This window comes from Python bivittatus, unplaced genomic scaffold, assembly GCF_059951505.1.
Source record: "Python bivittatus isolate LINGU-HERP-01145 unplaced genomic scaffold, Pbiv_v1 ctg000980_np1212, whole genome shotgun sequence".
In the NCBI taxonomy this organism is placed as follows: domain Eukaryota; kingdom Metazoa; phylum Chordata; class Lepidosauria; order Squamata; family Pythonidae; genus Python; species Python bivittatus.
In genome coordinates, this window is record NW_028277125.1 from 27,838,687 (window position 1) to 27,859,581 (window position 20,895).

Consider the following 20,895-nt stretch of genomic DNA (forward strand, 5'->3'; position numbering starts at 1 on the left):
ATGTATAAAGCAACTTTTCTGTTAGATGGATATTATGTTACATAAAAACAGTCCCCAAATGTAGGAAACAGGAGGCATGTTAACAAGCCCAAACATGTGCCATGGTTTAATTTCAGAAGTACATACAACATAATTCAGAACTTATGTCATAACTGTGAAAGCATATGTGCAATGCGAGACTTTATTGTTGATGTAGAAACTGCATGTTGCAAATCTGCATTTGGTTCTCTGCATATGCTTTGGGCTTTTGATTACTCCTGTTTGACCCTCCAAGCTCAACAGCCCTGATTATTATTGTACTTGCAAAGAGCTGACCCTCATACCCTGTTGTAACTAATCTTTCTCACAAACACTCAGAACTACAGGCTAGGTGAAGAAATCTTAATTTTGTGTGTGGTGTACACCTAACCTTATGGATCATCATGCCAAGCCAAAAAAATGGACTGAGCAAGCATGGCAGAACCAACCACGAGCAAGCAAATTTTGTAAATACAGCCAGGATCCCACCTAGGAATGAATACAGTGCATTATTTTTTCTCTTCCAACACTGCTGATTAATTCCCAGTAATCTCAAATATTGGGAGACAATTTGCAAAAACACATCCAAGCCTAATCCAAATTGTTATTTCTCCTCACCCCCCAGTAATGAGTTTTGAGCAACCTAGACTTAACTCTCAAGTTTCTAGTCCCTGGGCATTAGCATGGCAAAAACCACCAACACAGGCAGGGCAAGCCACTGCATGTAAACAGAGAGCAAACTCCATACCATTCTAGCATTGAAGATGTTACCTAGCCCCGTAACCAAACGTTTGCAAGAAAACAACCAAGCTCAGAGAACCCCAAGGACTCCATGGCAGTAACTATCTGCCATAGCACAAAATTAAGAGAACTTCTGTCTCGTATATGGAGAGCACCAAATGGGGAAAGGCTAGTTGAACCCCCTGAGCCCAGAGAGGGAGAAGCTGAGGTATTCCATTTCCCATCAAGTCTGACTCCTAGCCATACACTGAGGCAAATGGGATTTGGCATCTTCGGGAGGGGGGGATTTCTAAACTTGTAATCATTTGTGGCCGCGAGTTCCATCAATGAATTTCATTCGAAGGCTCCCTCTGCCTGGGAAGGACTAGAAAGGATGAGGACACGACTTTTTCAAGGACATCTCCGCCACTTATACCAAGGTAAATGCCTTGAGGGGCGCCTGTTTTGACTCTTGCTCGCTCCCCTCCCCGCCGTCTCCTTCTTCGGAAAGAGGAGGAGGCCGCGGGAGCTCTTCTCTTCTCTCCTCCCCTCGCCGCCGCGAACAAATGGGATATTCACGGAAAGGGGGCAGCGTTTCTTGCCAGCCGCTTTATACAGGTGGCCTCCAACGAAACTCCACGCTGACGGCGCCGAAGCGGGAGAGAAAGATGCAAGCGGCGGCCGCAGCCTCGCGCTCTCTGGCCTTGGGACTCCTGCTTCTGGCGGCCGCTCAGCCCTCCAACAGTCGGCAGCCGCCGCAAAGAACGAGGTAACTCCCCCGCGAGTCCGCCGCCGCCGCCGCCGCCGCTGCTGCTGCCTCAGCGCGCGGAAATGCGAGCCCGCTTCGCCTGCCGGCTTCGTTAATTGTCCCGCTTTCCTCCCGCACCGCCTCTGGGCTTAGTGACGACGACCCCTCCCCCTTGGCTGCAAGCGCTTATTGTTCCGCAAGATACCGCAGCCCCAGGGTCTGCCTCCCGGCGAACTGGCTGGGACGTCCGAAGCGCACGGCAGAGTTCAGTGCCTCTAGGACTACTATAGTAGCGCAGCTTCCTTTCCCGTAACTTTCCTCTGGTTGATTCTCTGCCCCATCTCTATTGAGACGGTGGACCGCATCTATGCTGTGGAGACAAATCATGCCTCCTCTCCCCCCTCCCGCGTTTCTCCCTCGGGTGCAGTTAAAAGAAAAAAAGCTCTTTTATCGTGCAAGTGCAAGTTTCAAAGAGAAAGAATTTGCAAGCCTAGAAGGTGTGCAGTTTGTCACTCTCCCCTACCTCTTTTAAATGCATTGGCTTTTTTGGTCTGTGCTGTAAAGGCTGAATATTAGAAATATTTGAGAAGGTGAAAATAAGTGTTTCTAAACACATGCAGAGTGCATATTCCTCATCTCAGAATAACAGTGAGACATTTCTAGATTGGGAATATTCTAGGGTGAAAGTGCATCTGTGTCTAAGTGTCTGCCAATTCTTGAGTCCAGCTTCATAAGGATGATTTATTTTTGAAAAAGGGTTTCTATCATCTTTGTTCTAGAGAAGGAAAGATAATTCACACTTAGGTGGCATCAAGATTTGCTTCTTGTTCATGCAGCCAATTGAAGGGAAACTACAGCGGATAGCATTAGAGAACCAATCTGTGGATCCACAATTCTCCAGCACATACTTACCACATATTTGCAGATACAGCACTCCATTTAAATATACACATGTGTATTTGTTGCAAAATACACTGCAGAGATCTGTCTGTTTGCTATGAACATGGGGAAGGACAATATAATTTAATAAGGAGTTTCAGGGATGCTTTACATTAAATTTTTCTTACACAGATGTATGGAAAACCTATGTTCATCCTCTTGTCTAAATTGTACAAATCAATTTTGCCTTATAATATGTGCAGAAGCCAGTGTGGTTAGATGTGCACAAGAACGACCTGGGAAAAATATTGCTGTGAATATTCCTCTCCTCAGATCCAGTTAGTATATACCCTTCCTCTCCTTTTTTTCCCCTCCCCCTTTTCAAAAGACAGCAAGCATTCTTCATTTGATTTATTTTTTCATTCAGGAGCTCAAGGTGTAATACTTAACGCTCCCTCCTTCTGTTTTTCCCCACAACAGCCATATATGGTAGGTTGAGTTGAGAGAAAGTGATGGGCCCAAAGTCACTCAGTCAGCTTCCTTGGCTGAGGGTGGGCTGTTACTTGGGTTTCCTTGCTCCTAGTACAGCACCTTAGCCCAATGTTTCTCAACCTTAGCAACTTTAAGATGTGTGGACTTCAACTCCCAGAATTCCACAGCCAGCCATGTGGTTACTAAGTGAAATCCAGCCTTATTAGAAGCTAGTGGTGAGATTGTCCCCTTAGGGCTGGTTTAAAATTTCTTTATGTAAAAAAATTCTGCAAATTCTTGGGGATCCCCTAAGTATGCTGGTGTTTCCTTTCTCAGCAAGTCTGGAATGCAATTTTAGTGACATCACCAAGTTTTTTTTATCAGCGGGGATGGTGTTATTTTCATTTTTAAAAAAATGATGCGTTTATGTTAAGCACATGACTATGACTGAAGCAGCAGCATCATTAACTGCAGAATTCCAAGTGATGCTCTCATTTTAGAATAGTTGGTTGGAAACTTTTCCTGGCATCGGATGCTTTCCTAAAAGACACCCAGTCCCTACACTTAGCAACTTGAAATGAGCCTTTGCTGATCTCTCTTCCCATCTGTATGACAGATAGAAGTAAGAGCAAGTGACAACTTGGGTTCTGTTTACAGAATACAGGATGTCATGGCAGGACAGGACTTTCTTTCAGTATACTTCAATTATATGTGTTTTCTCATCTGTTTCCATTTTGGTGCTAACTTGGCTGCAGTAGTAAAACAGACATTATTTTAGAGGCATGCCTTGGATAAGAAGAACCTGTGACAGAAAATTGTAGCATATCCTTCACCACAGGATGATTCTTGTTCAGGGTCCTAATCAATCATATCCTCCAAATTTAACCTTCCCCAACTCTCATTCCTGTGTTTTTCTTCTTTAATTGTGACTCAGCATTCTACTAAACCTCACTGACAGAGAACCAGAGGAATTATGGAATGAACTTAAAGAAGTCATTAAGGATGAATGTGAAAAGAGACTGCCAAAAATTAAGAAAGAGACAAAAGCAAACTGGATCTCAGAACAAACTGTGGAAATTGCCCAGAAGAAAAGCCAAAACCAAGAAAGACAAAAATCTCAGAAAGAAACTTAACAAGTTTCAGAGAGCTGTTAGAAGAGACAAGAAGCAGTATTACAACAACATCTGTAAAGACATTGAAGATGGAAACAAACATGGAAAAACAAGGAAAGTCTTTCAAAAGATCTCTGAATTCTGAAGGAGGATCCTGCCTCAAATTGGTATGCTAAAGGACGCCAATGGACAGATAGAAACTGATTCAAAGGAGATCACGCTTAAGATGGAAGGAGTATACTGAAATACTGTACAGTTTGGATGTCAACATCCATCTGTATTCCGAGATATTCCCTACTTACAAAAACTTCTAGTATTGAAGTTAGATCAGCACTCAGGTCATTATCAAGTCAGAAGGCTATAGGAACTGATGGAATACCCATGGAAATAGGGCAGGCAACAGAAGAAGAATCAGTAAAAGTCCCAACCAAAATAATGCTTAGGATCATCCAATGCAGATTAGAGCCGTACATGAAAAAGAGATGCTAGGTGCTTTAGAAAAGGCTGAGAAACATGAGATGTTATTGCTGATGCATGCTAGAAAATTGAGAAAGCCAAAGAATACCAAAAAGAAGACACTATCTGCTTCATTGATTAGAGAAAGGCCTTTGATTGTGTCAATCACATTGAGCTGTGGAATGTGCTCAGAAAAATGGGAATCCCAAAATGTCTCATTGTCTTCATGAGAAACATATACAGGCCACACTATGGACAGAACATGTTGAACCAGACTGGCTCTAGGTTGGCAAAGGAGTGAGACAAGGCTTTATACTCTCCCCTTATTTATTCAACCTACATGCTGAATATATATTAAGGGAAGCTAGTTAGCAGAGATGGCGAAACTGACAGTATTGATTTGTGATAAGACATTGTATAATTTTAATACTATCTGGAAACCTTTTTGGGACTTTTTGCGAGTTACTGAAAAAAATGAAGTTTTGTTGTATGGATTTGATGATTAGAAATAATATGGATTAATAGAAATAATGGAAGTTGTTTTTTAAACTTAGAGTAAGAATTGGGTGTATATTGTTAGTTATATCTGTTATGAGAAGGGTCAAAAGTGAATTCTTTTTGTTCTTTTGTTTTCCTTTTTGCACTTTTGATCTTTACTATTTTCCCTCTTTTCAACTTCCCTTTTCTTCTTCTTTTTGTTAACATTAATTCTCGTTAATTTTTATTGTTTTTTTCTCAAAATTTAATAAAGCTATTTTATATATATATACATACACACACATACAGTACTGTGCAAAAGTTTTAGGCAGGTGTGAAAAAATGCTGTAAAGTAAGAATGCTTTCAAAAATATATATTGTAATTATTTATGTTTATCAATTTACAAAATGCAAGTGAGCAAACAGAAGAAAAATCCAAATCAAATCAATATTTGGTGTGACCACCCTTTGCCTTCAAAACAGCATCAATTCTTCTAGGTACACTTGCACACAGTTTTTGAAGGAACTCGGCAGGTAGGTTGTTCCAAACATCTTGGAGAACTAACCACAGATCTCCTGTGGATGTAGGCTGCCTCAAATCCTTCTGTCTCTTCATGCAATCCCAGGCAGACTCGATGATATTGAGATCAGGGCTCTGTGGGGCAAAACCATCACTTCCAGGACTCCTTGTTCCTCTTTACACTGAAGATAGTTCTTACTTACATTGGCTGTATGTTTGGGGTCGTTGTCCTGCTACAGAATAAATTTGGGGCCAGTCATACGCCTCCCTGATGGTATGGCATGATGAAGAAGTATCTGCCTGTATTTCTCAGCATTGAGGACACCGTTGATCCTGACCAAATCTCCAACGGCATTTGCAGAAATGCAGCCCCAAACTTGCAAGGAGCCTCCACCATGCTTCACTGTTGCCTGCAGACACTCATTATTGTACTGCTCTCCAGCCCTTCGGCGAACAAACTGCCTCCTGCTGCAGCCAAATATTTCAAATTTTGACTCATCAGTCCAGAGCACCATCTACAGTCATCAGCGTTGCCCGTTTCTTTGTGGTTCTTCAAAAGAGCTTGAACAGCACATCTTGAAACCCCAGTTTGCTTTGAAATTTTTGCCTGGGAGAGACCTTGCTGATGCAGTATAACTACCTTGTGTCTTGTTGCTGTGCTCAGTCTTGCCATGGTGTATGACCTGTGACATGAAACTGTCTTCCGCAACCTCACCTTAGTAGCAGAGTTTGGCTGTTCCTCACCCAGTTTTAAGCCTCCTACACAGCTGTTTCTGTTTCAGTTAATGACTGTGTTTCAACCTACATATGAAATTGATGATCATTAGCACCTGCTTGGTATAATTGGTTAATCATACACCTGACTCTAATCCTACAAGATCCCTGACTTTGTGCAAGTGTACAAAGTGTGCAAGTGTAAGAATTGACGCTGGTTTGAAGCTAAAGGGTAGTCACACCAAATATTGATTTGATTTAGATTTCTCTTCTGTATGTGTGTGGAAGCTGGATTGGAAAGTGAGCATGGTTTTAAAATTGGAGGAAGAAACATCAATAACCTGTGCTATGCTGGTGACACTACTCTTATAGCTAAAAATGCAAAGGAACTACAAGCTCTAATAAAATAAAATAAATAAAGTCTGTAATAAAAGTCAAAAAATGGGACTAGAATTAAATGTAAAGAAGACCAAATTAATGTTTGTTTAGAGTCGTTCAATGAGATGGGCAGTGACAAATTTGATATATAAATAAATAAATGAGAAATAAAATGAGAACAAGTAGAACAATCAGCTTTAGAACTGTCAAGATATCAAAGTAGCACATAGCTTCTGCCTTTTAGGATCAACCATCAACAGTAATGGAACAAGCAGTCAAGAAATACAGCACAGATGAGCACTTAGTAGAGAAGATATGAAAGCCTTGAAAAAGATATTCAAATGCCATGGTGTGTCTATACCTACAAAGATCAGAACCATGCAATCCATAGTATTCCCTGTGACACTCCTGGAAGCAAAAGTTGGACTTTGAAGAAGCAGAATAGGAAAAGTATTAATGCTTTCGAGCTTTGGTGTTGGAGAAGACTCCTGAGAATACCAGGGGTAGCCAAAAAAACCCAAACCAATGGATCATTGAACAAAGGCACAAACAACCAGGCTCAAATTATCCTACTCTCTAGCTCTCTGGAGAAGGGTCTAATGCTGGGAAAAGCTGAAGGAAAGGGAAGAAGAGAATGACCAGCAGCAAGGTAGATGGATTCAGTTCCAATGGTGATGAGTGCACAGTTGGAAATGAGCAGGTTTGGGACAGATCTTCATGGATAAAATCTATTCATGTGGTTGCTAAAAGTCAACAATGACTTGATGGCACATAATCAATAATCAGCATTCTAGGTAACTTAAGCATTTCAAACCTTGACTAGCTTTGGAGGGATTGAGGTAGGATTATATTTTTGTTCTTATATATTAGCACAACTTTAGGGATAGTGATCCTTTATTTCTCAGAGGTTAGATATTAGCTTTAATCCTGAAGCCAGAGATGAAAACAAGTGACCATTGAAGGTATTGGCTGGGACTTCTGGGACTTCTTTACCAAATTTGGGAGATCACCAGTTCTCTCTTCTTTATTTCTTCATAGCCAAATGATTTTTCGTATCACCAAAACAAATTGAACACTGTATTTGCAATAAGTTATCCTTCCTATTAAGATATGAATCCTTAATATTTCAGTTTGATATTTTACACATACACTAATTCTGACACTTGTCCATAGTTCTTTAAAGTCTATTTTATTTTATAGATATATTGCTATACATCATATTTCTTAGTTTTGTTTTCTAGTACATCCTAAGCACGTTTCAGTGAATACACCAATATACCTCCTAAGTGGTGGACGGTTCGTAAGATTATGAGGGCTCACAGGGTAATTTCTGGATTAGCATTAACAAACTAGTGTTAACTTCAAAAAGTGGGCAGGACCAAGGAAAAGAAATGGATGAGGCAAGGAAAATGCTAAATTTTAATTTAATTAGAAATTAAGTAATAAAAATGCAGTTTATATAGTTATTGCCCATGTATTTGATACTTTCCATCTTTTAACACATTTAACATTTCAGTTCAACAGCATTCTCTGCAGGGCATTTTGTAGACACAGCCAAATCTTTGAGGGCGACATGCATTGCCAAGATCTCAGATTATACGCCCCCCCAATATATGTAAAAATGATACAGGTATATATAGCTATTTGTCTTGATTTGACCCTCAAGAAATAGGTGGATTTATGTTAGATGAATTGCCAGTTGCTGAGCTGTGCTCCTACCATCACATGATAATTCAGAGCACATCAAGAAGTTTGAACAAAGCATCCACCCCCAGGTTCATTGGCCAAGAGCCAAAGGAAAGATGTAGTCACTTAGTCACAGTGTTATGTTAAGCATGCAGTGACAAAATCAGTTGATCTACACTTAAGGTCCTGAGATGTTGTCAAGACACTGCATATACCTTCTAGTTGGTGGGACACAGACAACAATATGTTGGATTGCACAATAGTCTCTTGATAAGAGATCCTAGCTTGCATAGAAAGTGTTTATTTGGAGTAAAATGGCCTTGTTTGCACTGATAGCATACAGGCCAAGTTGTGGCAAAACTGAGCTGTACATTACTTCCATTAGCAGGGAATTCATCATGTGCATTCAACAAGAGCTTGCTTCTGCTCACTTTGTGATATAAAAGTGCAAGCTTGGTAGTTCAGGGGAAGCATGAAAATGAATTGAATGCAGTGAGAATGGGGTAGCTGAGAAGTGTGTGTGGAAAAACAAGAAGAGATAGAGTCAAAAATTAAAGGGAGTTGAATGAACATGGGTTGAATAAAAATGAGAATAACCAGTATGAAAGAAATGAGTTGAGGTGGTTTGGTCATATAGAAAAAAATAATGAAAATCAAATTGTAAAATGAATATGTGGAGGAAGAGAGTAGGTTGAGAAGAAGGGGAAGACAGGAGAAAGGGGCCAGAAGTGTAAGGAACAAATGTGTGACGTGGTCAAAGTAAGGATTGCTTGCAAAGACAGAAAGGTATAGAGAGGACAGAATAGTTATCTCATGCCTTAATTTCCAAACATTTTGAAGGAAACAACTATATATACATCTATAAAATTACAGTTACTATCCTATAATAAAGGCTAATATACAGTATAACTGCAAAACCACTTTGGCAGGGTGTATACATGTGCAAATATGTGGTGGTTGACACAGGACATTTTACCTGAAATTAAGTGATTCAGCATCTCATGCATCAAGTATATCTATGTCTTTTTTTCTGCCTATTTATACATGTGCAACTACAGCATCTTGAAGTAGTCCTGACTCAGCAATAATATATTTGTATTTCCCAATTGTGGTCACTAGGAGTCGAAAACGACTTGATGGCACATAATCAATAATCAATTTAAGGTAGTGATATTGCATTATGTTTTAAATAGCTAAATATCTTTTAAATGCATTTTACAAATATCCCATGTATTTTGACAACGGTATTTTAGATTCCAGCTGTTTTATCTAGCTCGGATAATGCTATCTCAAAAAATTTTTTTCTTTGTTTCCCAGGGCTTTTAAATGTGGTGGTATTCTAACCGGAATATCAGGGTTTATTGGAAGTGAAGGATTCCCAGGAGTCTACCCTCCAAACAGCAAATGTACATGGAAAATCACAGTAAGAAATGTTGATATCACATAACCCCCTAAAGAATAATATGCAGTCTTACCATTGGTGCTTTTAATTGTGTGATGGATGTCTCTAACGATACATTAATATCATGTCTGCAACAACCAAATGCAGAACATTTGATATTTGTTCACAAACTTTAGTATAAATTCAATCACTTGTAAATGGATTGTAGTAGTGTACTTTTATGTACAATGAAAATTTAGCTGTTAATCTCAATAGACTTTGAACTCTTGCTCTAAATCAAAACCTGTTTGAAATATATTATGGCTTATTTACACAAAATGTCAGAAAATGCCAGGATTTCCACAATGTGCTGAACAGCTAACTATCTAGACTCATCTAGTTTAATGTTTATGTGAACCCAGACCATAAGTTCCTTTTCTACCAAGTTTGTAACTGAAGGCAGTAAATGCCTTAGAAGGAAAGGAAAGCCTTGTTTCATGTATTATTAGAAAGGTGGTAGATTAGATACCAAATTTCTGGATATTATACGGAGTAAAGTAATGCCTTTTCTGTTGAGAATTTACATGAAGAAAGGTGTATAAGTTCTTCCCCTTAACATTTTTTTAAAAGCACAATAAACAACATGCAAGATAAACATGAATTGGAAGGACAATAGTATTTTAAAACAAAACTAAATGAGCACATACCACATTTGTTCTCCGTTATACTTCGGTGAAGTTTTATAAAATTTAACAGCTGTTGTCAAACAAATTCACTACTAGATGCTACACTTTCAAAAATGTTTTTTTTTTTTTTAATTAGGCTTCTTAGATGGCTTCGTGGAATGTCTATTTTTGTGTGGGAAAAGAATCTCCTACATGTAAGATTTTAAGAAATAATTTTCTTCTGGAGGTTAATTTAACATGACAGTAAACTTTGCTTTTATGGCACATGTACTGCCATAAAACCAAAGGTTATGGCGCATCTATTAGGGCTTGGTTAACTGAAGGGTGTAGGGCCTACAGAGTTAACAGTGCTTGCACCCATTGGGTTTTATCTTAGAGAGAAAAGCATTTTATCAGGCCGTAATAAGAAGAAAAAAGATGGAGGCCCAGATTGGAGAAAACATCCCTTGCCTGGGTACCAAAATAAAATAATTCCTTTGTTTGGGGGCACTTAGGAACCCCTGGCATCCCAAAAAGTCCTGCTGAACCACATTGTGTTATTTCTGAGGCCTATCTGGTGATACCACAAGCACTACTGAAGCCTTACTCTAAAGTTATTGTAAACTGGATTCCCGCAAAGCCGCTGCATAAGGCTTAATTTTGACTGAGTTGCTAAAGGCGCACGCTGATTGGTGATCATCAATAATGGCAGCATGGTTTATACATGTAGATCCCACATTACAGATTCTAGCGGACTGGAGTAGTTCCATTTCTCTCCCATTCCATAAAAATGGATGCCAGGGTGCCCCATCAAATTGTCACCCAGTAAGTCTGTTGCACATATAAATGAGCTATATGCCAGGCACCTTACATGGTAAACTGGTGAATTGGGAAGTGGGTGTAGCAAGATAGTTATCTCGGTGGAGGAGCAAGAAGGATTCAGGAAAGGACAGTCAGTCAGTGCTTGGTTCTCCACCATTTAGTGGAGAAATGCATTTCTTAGTCCTGGGGAAAATGCTATATTGCCGTTATCAGTTTAAAGGCAGCTTTCATTTCAGTCCCCAGAAACAGGCTGTGGGAGACATTGGCTGCAAGCTCCATTGCAGCGTTTGAGAGCCTATTTTTTTTCTCACCTCTAGTTCCTATTCCAAAGGATGCATCTTGGTACCTACCCTGTTCAACATGTTTCCTGTCTTTGCTCAAACTACCACATTACATTATTTTTACTGCATGGATGCTCTGTATTTCCCCCCTAAAAAGCAGAAGCTGATGTAACTTAACAATTGCAGTAACTGAGCAGCAGGAGTTTAATACTAAATAGATTTAAGACTTGTGACTGACTTACCAATGAAGCAGAACAAGAAGATATTGAATTGCAGCCAAAACGCTCTGTCTTTTATTTCTCTTGTATATTTTTTCTAACTATAGCAGCAGGTCATTCAGCACATTGTATTATAGGCTTGACACACTCAACAAGCGATGGGGCTCCCTCAGCTGTTTTTCTTGCTGTCTCTCATGTAGCGATTTGTAGAGTGCAAAACACAAGGCATCACATGCCAGTGGTTTTAAAACAATCCCTTTCTTGTCAGTTCTCAGTGATTTAGGAGGAAAAATGGAAGAACGCTCAATATAGACACAGAGTCTTTAAGAATGCAATATAAAAATAATATTCAAGTCTACTATGGCTCTTCAAGTAGACAATTTCAATATGATAAGTAGCAGAATTCCGTTACAATTTTTGAGACAACAAGTATGTTTTGAAAAGTCTTCCCAAGTAATTGATTTTAATTTTTAGCCAGAAAAAAGCCTCACAATCTATTAAACACTCTTTAGCAGGATGTGTAGAAGAGAGGTTGCGAATAACAATGCAGCTTTGCTCTTTTTATTTTTAGCTTTTTAAAATTCATTTGTGAAAGTAATTCCATAAAGAAGAATAAGTGGCATAAGGTTTTTGTTACCTATAAAAGAAAAACATACACACGCACAGAGTTCTTATCTAGGCTGGCATTTATATGCTTATAAGCAGACATCAAAGCTGGTGCAGATGAGTTGAAATGAGACGAGGATTATTAATATCAAGGACACAGAATATGAAACATTAACGTGACCTGTGAACTGAGACATGATCCTCTTAATTCAAATAGTGCAGAATCAGATTCTGCTGAATTAAACATCTAAAAAATCAGTTTAGTTTCTGATGATTTAGCTTTCTAAGCCAGATAGAAATATTTCTTTTCCTGCTGAGACAGCACTATAGGTAAATATTTGTGTCAGAAAATATTACCACAAAAACGAATAGAACCTTACCCATACTCAAAAAATAAATCTTATGTATATTGAATAATTGCATTTTTGGAAGCCAGCCAACATCTGTCCATGAAAATTGTCTATTCAAAAAGTGAGTCAGGATCAGTTTTTCTGCAAAATATTCCATTCCTTGAAATGGTTGCTCCTCCTATTATGTGTAATTAATTGAAAACAGCTCAGTGTGGCTAAAAGAGATTTCTTTTTTAAACTTTGGAGTGCACGCCTCCCAGTGCTGCAAAACTCAAAATGGATTACTATACATGCTACTGTCCCTTTATGTTCAAACAGGGGTGTCTGCAGAGACGGGGTAAAAAAAGTCAAGATGGCAGCCCCAACCATGCAATCAAAGCCTCACTGTGTTTTACATGCCTCACAATAAAAGGGTGGGGCTTCCATTACATGGTTGGTTGACTTTTTTGACCCCCTGTAGGCACCCCTGCGTTCAAAATATTTTCTATTTCTTTTCCTTATAAAAGATGTAAAAAGTAATTTAATTAATTAGTTAATATTCACAATTATTTAATTTAAACCCCCCCACCCATAACTTTTGGAACCAGCACCACTCCCTTATATACACTTGCAAAGCTGAATCAAACCATTATTTGTTTCTCTTTTTCGTGTTCCTTGTATGGGCTTCTCCCTTCACTGAGAAGCCTGTCTTGTTCAAGTAGATTTTCAATATTTGGGTGAACTGCTGGGAAAAGCAGAAGTTATTGGATGACAACCAGCCCTAGTAATTAGCAGTGCAACAGTGGTGTCCTGCTAGGTATGACTGTTCCTCCTTACTCTACTTTACTTGAGAATAGCAGTATTTAAAAAAAATGGATGGAGGGTTCCAGTGGCTGTGGAGGGGAGAGCAGTTAGTAATCCTTCTAAGAATGGGTGGTCCATACAACTAGAGAAATTAAGCTGGACACAAAATTAGTCTTGGCTAATATGGAAGTTTTCTTATTGCCATTCTGAAAAATAGGCGCTGTTCAAACATTTGTGCTTCCCTTTTCCAAATAAAGGGTAATGTGAATTTCTGTAAGTGAAGATTGACCCATATCATCATCAACATCATCATCATTTTGTTTGTTTGTGAGATTTATATCCTGTCTCTTCACTAGCTGCCTCTCCAGCTAAGGAGCATTAAGTCAATGAATTTTCCTCAGCCCATGTTTTCTCATCTTCTATGGAAGTTCATAATTTCTTTTAACATTTATATCTCTTAATGGGCACCCTTTCAGCTTCGTGTTCCCCTTGCTTTCCCATGCCCTGCCCACAGTACGGCAACGTTTCCTTTTCCTTCTCTTTATTTTTTAAAACATATTTACATTGCAATGTACCAATATTGCTAGTTTGTTTCTTTTATGTTTGTATGTGTGTGTATAAATTTTATTATTATAATTTCAAGAAAAAAGGAAAAGAAATAATGCTGATACAAATACACATTTAAATATGGTAAGGAAGGGAAAAACCAGTATAAGCAGTAAAATACAGTGAATAAGTAACAAATCTTGAATAACTAGCAAATCTAAAGTATCATATGGCTAATATAATCTAATACACCATTAACAGCTTAATGTCTTAACTGTATAAGACATTTCATATCCAATTTCTAGGCAAAACATGACTCTATTGAACTGTAAAAATATTTAGTTAACACAATTAGAATCAATACGGGGAAAAAGAAATGCTATAAATAAACAATGCATTAAAAGAATACTGTAAATGATGTGTAGGCTATATATATATATTTATATTTATATTTATATTTATATTTATATATATAAGTGTGTGTGTGTGTGTGTATAAACTATAGAACCCAAATTTCAGATGTGGCACAATTCCATGTATAAAATTATAGTCCAGAAGCACTTTCCAAATAAGATTGAATTGTATATTTATTTTTAGATATGAAGTTATTCTAGACATCAAAGCATATTCCCATAGTTTAATTATCCATTTTTCCATAGAGGGGATCAGACATCTTTTCCAGTAAAACACATATAAAATTATTGTATCTGTTACCACATACAATGCCAGTTCAGTATATTTTGAAGGAATATGTGGTTTGATGAAGTTTAATAAAAATGATTCAAGTTGGAATTGAATTATGACTTTAAAAATTTGTTCCATTCTATGATAAATTAATTTCTGGTATTGTTGAAATTTGCAACATTGCTACCACATATAGAAGAACGATCCAATCTGTTCATTGTATTTCCAGCAGTTTGGAGAAAAGGAGGTATTCGTTTTAGCAATCATGACTAGAGTAATACACCAGTAATAGAACATCTTTGGTTATCTCTAAGTACAATATTCGAATTTAATATTCTTTTTCCATTGAAATCCCCACTGTTCCATCTCTATAACCATGTTCAACTTTTGCATCCATTTAATCATACAATCATTGACCTATTCAGTTTCTGAATCATATTTCACTAATGGATTATGCAGTGTATCCTATAAATGTTCAGTATTTGTCAGGTTCAGCCCAAAGAATTCCACGAGACAATGCAAATACAGTTCTGTTGCATTTATTAGCTTCCACCTCAAGACAGAATCTCACCAGACTGAACCCAAGTTCCCAAGCCAGCCAGCCACAACACCATGAATTCCTTAGGGAGGTGCTAGCCTCATCTTCTTGAACTTCCCACGCTCCTGTTGGGGGCTAAGGACCCGCTTATCTCCCTGAGCATGGCCTTCATAAGTCCATTCCATCACAGTATTATGAGTCATAAAGTTTTCAAATTCAGTTAAATTTTTCAGTTATTCAGCTTGTTTCCACAATTGTCTTTTTGCTGTTCTACTTATTTGAGAATATTAGAACTAATTAAGTGTGGAAGAGCACTGCTACTTTGTTTCTATGAAACTTCATCATCAGTTCTTCCTGCTACTAAGTTCCCATGGACCTCTAGAGGAACATAAGAAGAAAAGAACAATCTTTTCCCATTTTGCTTTGATTACTGTAGCATGAGAGCAACAATGGTACCAAAAAGGTGGGGGACGGGAGGTCTTCATTACTGTTAAAGGAGACAATGTGGGAAAGGGCATCCATCCATACCAGTATTTTTTTAAACTTGACAACTTTAAGATGTGTGTGCTTCAACTCCCAGAATTCCCCAGCCAGCATGCTTATTTTATTTGTTATATTTAGTATTTTCTTCAGGAGATCAAGGTGGTGTACATAATATTCCTTCCTCCAATTATTCCAGACAACAACAGCCTTGTGAGCTAGGTTGGTTTGAAAGAGAGTGACTGATTCAAAGACACCCCGTGAGTTTCCGTGCTGAAGAAAGACTTGAACCTGGGTCTCCCTAGTCTTGGTTCAACATCTTAACCGCTATACCGGACTGGTTCATGAAAGCAGTTTTGTCTTTCAGAAGACTTGTAAGGTTTCAAAAGCTTCCCCCCTGTGAAACGCTCCATTTCTTTAATAGTTTTAAGAGGAGTGCTTCATTGCCCCTCTTGCATGTGAAGAGAGCACCTCCTTAATGCGTTGCACGGCCATATTAAGGAACAGTGTCTATTGGGAATTTATTTAGTCTAGATATCTAGTAGTGAAGTCAGAGGCAGGAAATTACCATAGAGGTGATTTAGTCCAACCCCCTATTGCATGCAGGATCCACTAGAGTGCTTCTGACAATGACCATGCAGCCTCTGGTTGAAGATCTCTAAGGAAGAAGAGAGAGCCAGTTTGTTGTAGTGGTTAAGGCTTCAGGCTAGAAACAGGGAGACTGTGAGTTCTAATCCTGCCTTAGGCACAAAGCCAGCTGGGTGATGTTGGGCCAGTCTCTCTTTCTCAGCCCTCGGAAAGAGGCAAAGGCAAACCACTGCTGAAATCTTGCCAAGAAAACTGCAGGGACTTCTCCAGGCAGTTGCCAGGAGTTAACACTGACTCAAAATCACAAAAAAAAAAAAAAGGAAGGAAGGAAGGAAGGAAGGAAGGAAGGAAGGAAGGAAGGAAGGAAGGAAGGAAGGAAGGAAGGAAGGAAGGAAGGAAGGAAGGAAGGAAGGAAGGATAAGCTACCATGTCATGTGGCTACCATTTCACTGGCTGAGAATTCATACCGTCAGGAAATTCTTTCTGATGTCCAGCCTGACCCTCGTTCCATACTTCAAGCCTCTTTGAAGGAAGACCTCCTCTTTATCTTCTGCCTGTTGAGGCAGACTGTGATAAATTCCCACAACAATGCCTTTTTTCTCCTCTCATTTTTAAAAAAATCTTACTCAAATACTCTGATTTCTGAATTTTTGTACAAGTATTTTTTTTTTTTTTACTTCTCCATTGGATTTTTTGCACAAGTATGTTTTTTTCAACTTCTCCATTGGATTTGTTCCTTTTGAATAAGACGTTAACCTTCCAATGCTGTATGCAAACCATGAGTATCATCCTACTGAATTTTAATGATACCTAATATATTATATTTGTTTTCATAAATCGGGCTCTCTAGTTTTTCTTGTTTATTCCCTATACTTTTGGTGTAGAAATATCTGAGGTTATGAATGTCACCCCCTGAAGTTTTTGTTGTAGTGTCCTGCAAAACGTTGAGTCCCCATCCTAACCTCCTCTCTTTGTTTCTGCTTTCTTGGCCCCAATCCTTGTTTGCATATTCAGTTCTGGGCTTTTGCCACCCTCTCCCTTTTGTTCTAGTTTAATGCCTCCTGATCAAACTGACAAGGAGCCTGCTAAACACTTCCTTCTCAGTTTTTGTGAGATGTCTCCATCTCTTCTGAGGAGTCCTTCGTGACGAGACCATAGGCCATTGTCATAGAATCAAAGCCTTTCTTGGGGATACCATTTGCATAGCCAATTATTAACTTCCACAATCTTGTTTTCTCCTCTTTATCCTCAGTTGGAAAGATTGAGAAAGATGCTACATGTGCTCCTGGTTCCTTCACATTTCTGCCCAGGGCCTCATAGAATCCAAGGATTCTTTCAAGATCTCTTCTGCCTGTGTCATTCGTCCTAGATGGATCAAAAGGAAAGGATAATTATTGGTGGGTTTGAATAGACTTGGTGTCAGGCCCAGCCCAAGAACAATGGTAAAACAGTCCAGTCGAGCTTAGCTCCTTTATTTGCTTACACCTTATACAGCAACTAGTGGATATATCCTGGGAGATTCTAAGGAATGGCTATCCTGAATCTCTTTTGCTTCCCACACTCCCCTTGAGGACTGTGTTGTCTCTTGTCTCCTTTCCCCTCCTGGAATGTACCCCCTCCCTCCATGATGGCCTTGATCTCCCACATCACTCTCCTTGTCATAGATACATTCCATCACACTTGGTAACCTCTCCATCATATTCTTGGTAACCTCTCCATCATAGTGCGATACAGGCACTAGGTAGACAACACGCCTCCTGCAGCATCATATCATGTCTGTACAGCCCCCTTGATTCCCCTTAAGGGGCAATCACCCATTGCTTCAAGTCTCCTCTTCTTTCTCTTTCTCAGAGAGATTCTTGTATTTCCTCTGGTGCAGCCCAACTGTTTTCTACAATGTTCTGTGACATTGTAGAGAGTAAGGGAGGAGACCCTGGCAGAAATAGGCAAGGAAAAGGGGGCTGAAACATTCTTTAAATCCCGAGCAACAAGGTAATGTATGGAAGCAGCTCAGGCAAATCCCATACACTGTGATATAAGAAGGAGGGGAGGCACAGCACAAGAGTCTGTCTTATAGCCAATCTCAATAAAGTATAATTCTGGTTTTCCCGTGCAGTGGATTTCCTGGTTGGTCTACATAGTGGAGCTGACAGGTATGGTTTGGTAAGGTTGATTGCCTTAGAGGAAGAGCCTGGTACTATTCCAGGTTCCACTGGCATCAAGCCTCTAATGTTTTTGCTTCCTTGGAACACAATTTTCCATGCATTTGCCTCTGCCAAAGTTTTTTCTTTTTTCAGTTTTCTCTGGTGTTCTCTTCACTTCTCTGCCCCTCTTGAGAGCTTTGGCCTCCTGTCCAGAAACCTCTTCTCTTTCCTGAAGCACTTCAGTGTAGCAGTTTGCTCAGCTTAAATTATATTTGTACCCTTGAATTCATCCAAGCCAGCTATGGTTTGTGATTAACAAATGGTAATGCTTTGAATATGACTTATGCATATCATCTTGCATTAACTGTTAGTTGCTGTTAATGCCAAAACCTACCCCCTTCCCTTAATTCTACTTTGTTTCCTTATATTGCCTAAGTCTCCCAACGTGCTTGAAGTATGCAAGGCAAGAGCATTTAGAAAATATAATCACTGATATGGCTAAGCAACTTTTCTGGAGCTTTCCCAGCCCTTCCCCCTTCTTAGCACATAGTACTGAATTTGATTGAAAAATGACTCTGGAAAATTTCATAAGGTTCCTATTCCCCCCCACCCCACCCCGGTGTGTGTGTGTGTGTGTGTGTGCTGAGATCCCTTCCATAGTATCCATGAGCACCAATATACCCTCCATGATAGTTAGCAGGCTCTTTCTCCCACCTCCCTTCTTTAAGATTTTAAAATAATCATTTTAATTTAAAAATGGAAATTGGCATGTTGAATGGTGTCAACCTCCAACATCATCTTCATTTCTAAGAATGCCTCTGGACCATGTTTGTGCCTTGTAAGCTTTCTCATAAAGTAAGAAAAGTAGTTTAGTGCTTGCTTTGTTTCAAAGTGTGGTCACCTGCAAAAAGAAGAGCAAAGATGAGGAGGGATAGTGGGAATCATCCAGATGTGTGTGTAAAGTTCGTGTTCTGGAAAATTGATGCTTTTTAACTATTTGTGAACAGATAGATCTCCTCCCTAGCATCCATTTTGAAGGAGCGTGCACAATGTATGTTCCACATTCCCAATGTGCTCATCGACTCCAAAATATTGGGGATGGCTGATGCAGGGATGCTGTATGAATCCTGATGGTAAAAACATCTGGTTCCAAGGCTAATTTCCATAGGGTCATATCTCAATGGATATAGGACTGTGTTTCACTGAGACATACCAAGGGTAAACAAAGGTATCTGAGAAGAACTTCCCATTTGTGTTTGAATAGTAATTGAACTAGGACTTCTGAATGCAAAGCCGGTATTTCACCACTGAGTTACAGTCTCCCGCCAATGGAGCAGGATCTTCTATTTATATGGTAAAGAAGGACGAATGTTTCCCCAGCACTACAGTACCAATAACATTGCAGTGATATGGTTTATATGCCCTTACAAGCATATTTTTAATGGACAAAGCATTCTGTGAATTGTGCAGTATAGTAATAAAGGGCACACATTATATTAACATGGCAAAAATATGGCAAAAGCATGAAGTGGTATTTGGGACTGAAGTGGCATAAAAGTCTAGATCAATAATTCAATAAAAAGTAATGCTTCTTTACTGCAGAAATGAGTGCTTACTTTGGAAAGTGTTTAAGATATCCCAAAGATAATGTTATTTCAAAACATTACCGCTAAGTGGTAGTATTACACAATAAAAGATTAATAATACTTTGTAAATTGGAAAATTGGAAAGGGGAGGTAACAAAATTTTTACAGAAAACAAAGCCTTTGGTAAGAGTGTTACATGAGGAGGTTTGAGAAATTGGCATCTATTTTACAACAGATAATGCTTAAAATACAATATAGAAATAGTAGGTTTTTTGTCTTAAGAGCACTTCATAAAAAATAGATTATTCAGTCTGGTGTCCTTTCTTTCTACAGGTTCCTGAAGGGAAAGTTGTTGTTCTTTCTTTTAGATTCATAGATTTGGAAAGTGATAATTTATGTCGATATGACTTTGTGGATGTCTATAACGGCCATGTCAACGGGCAACGTCTTGGCCGATTCTGTGGCACTTTCAGACCTGGCGCTCTTGTGGCCAATAGCAATAAGATGTTAGTGCAAATGATTTCGGATGCCAATACAGCTGGAAATGGCTTTGTCGCAAAATATTCTGCAGCAGAGCCACATGAAAGAGGTATTTTTCATGTTTTTAAAACTGAAATCTACTGACCTATATTTTCATGGCAGAAGCCTTACTAAGGACAAGAGCATGTAGAATTGTGGTTTGCTTACCAGCCATCTGAAAATATATGTCTAAAACAATTCATTCTTTACCAAGAAAATGTTAAAATTTAAAGATCATGTTAGAATTAGTCTGTTTGCACTAGAGTAAGGTTTTGCCAAAATTTTACCTTTCTGAATGTGTGTCTGGGTAGACAGAGCAATAGCAATTACAAATATATTCCAAGTTCTCCTGATTTTATGTCTTGAAAATGAGAAACTAAGCTTGTGGTGTTCACCAAGCCTGTCTGGATTTTTTTTCGCAAAGGAGTGATAAGGTGACATTTTCTGAATAACAGAATATAATTTCTCAAAAATGGCTAGATCACATATCTCTAAAATCCAGTCCTTTACTCTGTATCTGGAGTT

The 20,895-nt window shown here is 38.8% G+C and overlaps 1 protein-coding gene across 1 annotated transcript in view; it reads left to right on the plus strand.

Annotated features, from left to right (window-relative positions):
* Nucleotides 1-796: 796 nt before the first annotated feature.
* Nucleotides 797-20,895, plus strand: part of PCOLCE2 (procollagen C-endopeptidase enhancer 2) — a 33,077-nt gene continuing 12,978 nt past the window's right edge. The window contains exons 1-3 of the mRNA XM_025169762.2: nucleotides 797-1,507; nucleotides 9,497-9,602; nucleotides 20,185-20,440. Of these exons, the coding sequence (XP_025025530.1) occupies nucleotides 1,305-1,507; nucleotides 9,497-9,602; nucleotides 20,185-20,440 (565 nt within the window). The 5' untranslated portion in view covers nucleotides 797-1,304. The remainder of the gene's footprint in view (nucleotides 1,508-9,496; nucleotides 9,603-20,184; nucleotides 20,441-20,895) is intronic.